Raw genomic sequence first — 3,843 nt, forward strand, 5'->3', positions numbered from 1 at the left:
CTGATTTCAACCGTTGCGTATATTAGCTGCGACATATGAATCTAGATGCTATGACCGAAAAAATGTGATTGACAGATGACCGTTGATTAATAATTGGCTGAATTTAGGTGTTCAGGCTGATGTAGAACTAACTGGCCTGCAGAAGATAATGAAAATAAAACAGATTTTAATACAGGATCTTTTAAAAAAATCAAGTTTTTCTACATTTTGGGACAATATAGTTCGACAAATGATACATTTATATACATGTTTAAGCCAGAATGATTTGACATTTAAATATTACTTCCCTATGACTTTAAAACAGAGCGTGCATGAGGAGAAATGGGCTCGTGCACGCTCTTCCACGCGTCTAATAGACGTTCCCTCTCAGGAGCGGGTACAGGGTTGTGCATGTGTATTTTCTTTTTTTTTTTTAAGTGGAAAGAGCGGCTCTTTTCAAAAATTACCAACAATCCTCCACAATTTAGCAGTAAGTTTATCTTTGACTCTAAAATAAGACGATTTTAGAGTCTAATCTACCTGGACCTAAAATACCAGAAAACTAAAATGTTTATTGTCCTGAAACATTTAAGCAAAACAGAAAACCCAGAAATCAGGCACTTAAGGAAATAAGTATTGAATAATAATAAGAGGAATGTAAAATTACCCTGGAGCTTTGGTGAAAACCGATACGGTGTAAACTCCTACTTGTCTTGAGTCACGCACCATGAACGCTCCTTCTTTTCCCTGAAAACAAAACATGAAGAGAGTTTTCTAACGTTTCTGTTTATTTCATCCCAGCTCCTCTCAGGATGACATTAGCCGTTCAATCAGAAGCAGATATTGCAGAAAACAGCAGAGCCATCGGCGGCAGGCAATTTGACATCGGAGGAAACTCTGTGGTTGTGAGATTTCTTTCATCTCCCTCTGTCATGTTGTCAGTTTGCAGGTGCATTATTTTGCAAAAGCAAGATGGCTGTAGGTGGTACAGTCACAACAAAAGTGCTTTTTCCCCCCCAAGCAAGAGCAACATGTTAATTATCATCAATAGTTGTTATTCAGAACATTTGTGACTCATTTTTGTTGTATTATTATTATTATTTTTCTTTTTACCTCTTTCATTAACAACTCCTCTGCTTCCCATCTACTAATGTGTTTGTTGTACCATCTGCAAAGTTAGACAGTTTGCAAAAACGGGTTATTTAAGGGTCAAACAAGGATTTTTTTTATAGAAATGTACAAATAGATAGGAAATATAAACTCACTCGAATCGCTCAAAGTTTTTGCCATTCTTCTCCGCTACAAGTATGCTGGGCACAAACCCTGCATTTCTGAACAAGAAAGCAAAACAATAAAAAAGCAGTTAAATATTTTTAGCTGTTGAAAATGAACAAAAATAAAAGAAAAAGTCAGAAGTTTGCTGACGTATTGAGTCGTACCCCCTGTCATCCTGCACGGTCCACCAGTCTGAGTGGGAGCTGTTAATCAGCCGATACTCCTGATCTTTCTGAAGCGGCAGATCGTCGTCTCTGAGCGGCATGTAGTCTTGCAGAGCAATGACCATCTGATCTCCTAATTCACTCAGCCCCATCTACCAACCATAAGACAAGCTTAGCCACACTGGAAGAAATCCAGATCTAGATAAGTCATTTTTTCTTAAAATAAGTGAATTTGTTCTTGGATTGAGGGGAAAAAAGAGACATTTTGCCAATGGAACAAGACAATATACATTTAAAATAAGAAAACACAATTGCATTGTCTTAATTCAAGTGTATGTTATTTAATTATCTTATTTTAAGAGTAAAATACTCATTCCATTGGAAAACTATCTCATTTACCTACTCAAATTAAGGGTAAATAAACTTAATTTAAGAAATTTTAACTTATTTCTAGATCATTTTTCCAGTGTAGCCACACACTGGAAGAAATCCAGATCTAGATAAGTATTTTTTTCTTAAAATAAGTGCATTTATTCTTGGATTAAAAGAGGGAAAATGTCTTATTTCAAGTGCATATTATCTAATTATAATATTTTAAGAGTAAAAATACTCCATTGGCAAACTATCTAAATTTACCTGCTCAAATTAAGGGTAAATACACTTAAATTAAGACATTTTTTTACTTATTTCCAGATAATTTTTTGCAGTGCACAGTTGCTTCGAGGAAAGGAGGATTTTTATAAAACGAGCAAAAACTTTAATTCTATAGATGAAAAGTTTTTTAGAATCAGAATCAAGTTCATTACAAAGTAGGTTTGAACTTACAGGGAATTTCTTATTTGTTGCAGACAAATAAGATATGTATACAGAATACAGAATCTACACTGGAAAAAAACGAAATCTAGATCAGTAATTTTTTCTTAAAATAAGTACATTTGTTCTTGGATTTAACAAAAAAAAGAGACAGTTTGCCAATGGAACAAGACAATTTACATTTGAAAATTTGAATAGGACAATTGGATTGTCTTATTTTAAGTGCATGTTATCTAATAGTCTCATTTTAGGAGTAAAAAAACTCATTCCATTGGCAAACTATCTCATTTACCTACTCAAATTAAGGGTAAATACACTTAATTTAAGAAATTTTACTTATTTCTAGATCGTTTTTCCAGTGTACAGTTTTATACAAAAAAAAAAAAGAAAATACCACAGACTGCTACTAAAGGTTATACTGCTGAACTTTTGCTCTGAACCTACAGGCAAGGCCTGGAAATCACATGATGCAGGTAATAAAAGGTAATTAGCTGAACAACATGCATATAAATCATGACTTTATAGAGTAAAAGATATTGCAAAATATGCTCAACTTATCAGTGAGAACCAGACTTTTAACGGTCGGGTTTATAAATAGCTGTTACGAAGTCAATTAAAAGGAAAAAAAAACATGTTTCTTTTCACTATGATATCTCTGAAAAACTGAGAATGTAAGATAAGATTTAGAAAGCGATACCTCTGGATCTGGTAGCTGAGGAAGAGGCTTTTTAGACGCTGCAGAGACACAAAACATTTGAAATGAGGGAAACGTTGTCAGGAAAACACATCTGCATGAGCATTTTTTTTTCTTTTACACGTAAGAGTTTTTGACAAGATAATAAATGTCTGTGAATTTCATGGCCGTTTGAAAAAGAGACAGATAAAGGAAATAATTCCTGTTTGTAACAAATCCACCAAAACAGGAGCAATGACCGTATTATACACTGGAAAAAACGATCGAGAAATAAGTAAAAATGTCTTAAATTAGGTGTGTTTAACCTTGATTTGAGCAGGTAAATGAGATAATTTGCCAATGGAATCAGTATTTTTATTCTTAAAATAAAATAATTAGATAATATGTACTTGAAATGAGACAATGCAATTGTTTTTTCTTTTTTTAAATTTTAAATTGTCTTGTTCAATTGACAAAATGTCTTTCATCTCCTCAATCCAAGAACAAATGCACTTATTTTAAGAAAAAAAGGACTTATCTAGATTTTGATTTTTTCCAGTGTATAAACCAGTACTGCCATCATCGTCATCTTCGTCGTCACAGATTACTAGTTACACTCAGTTACCTTTGCTTGTGTAGCTCTTTAACCAATAAGTACTTTTAGAAGTAGTTTTAGCCTTCTGTAAGTAAACTTATCAAGCAGTTCTGTTCTCCAAATACAAAATATTCACTATTTAAACTCAAATCCAGCAGAAACACAGAGTATTCTTTTTTTTCATTTACAAAATCTTTGGGTTTTTTTTATCTGCTGAGACCTTTCTGAGTTTTACCATAAAATGGAGGTAGTTTACCCTAATCTATCATACCTAAATTATCTACTTTAAGAAATGGTTTCCTACATTTTATGCTAAAAAACTGGATTTAGAGAAGTGTTTCTTT

At 33.0% G+C, this 3,843-nt stretch overlaps 1 protein-coding gene across 1 annotated transcript in view; it reads right to left on the minus strand.

The window, feature by feature from the left end:
• LOC107086328 (tyrosine-protein kinase ITK/TSK-like) overlaps positions 1 to 2,993 on the minus strand; it is a 20,485-nt gene extending 17,492 nt beyond the window's left edge. Inside the window, exons 1-5 of the mRNA XM_015377195.1 lie at positions 2,929 to 2,993; positions 1,419 to 1,570; positions 1,245 to 1,310; positions 1,093 to 1,147; positions 647 to 726 (exon numbers count right to left, since the gene is read on the minus strand). Of these exons, the coding sequence (XP_015232681.1) occupies positions 647 to 726; positions 1,093 to 1,147; positions 1,245 to 1,310; positions 1,419 to 1,570; positions 2,929 to 2,985 (410 nt within the window). The 5' untranslated portion in view covers positions 2,986 to 2,993. The remainder of the gene's footprint in view (positions 1 to 646; positions 727 to 1,092; positions 1,148 to 1,244; positions 1,311 to 1,418; positions 1,571 to 2,928) is intronic.
• Positions 2,994 to 3,843: the final 850 nt, after the last annotated feature.

Source organism: Cyprinodon variegatus, unplaced genomic scaffold (genome assembly GCF_000732505.1).
Source record: "Cyprinodon variegatus isolate N-32 unplaced genomic scaffold, C_variegatus-1.0 Scaffold148, whole genome shotgun sequence".
In the NCBI taxonomy this organism is placed as follows: domain Eukaryota; kingdom Metazoa; phylum Chordata; class Actinopteri; order Cyprinodontiformes; family Cyprinodontidae; genus Cyprinodon; species Cyprinodon variegatus.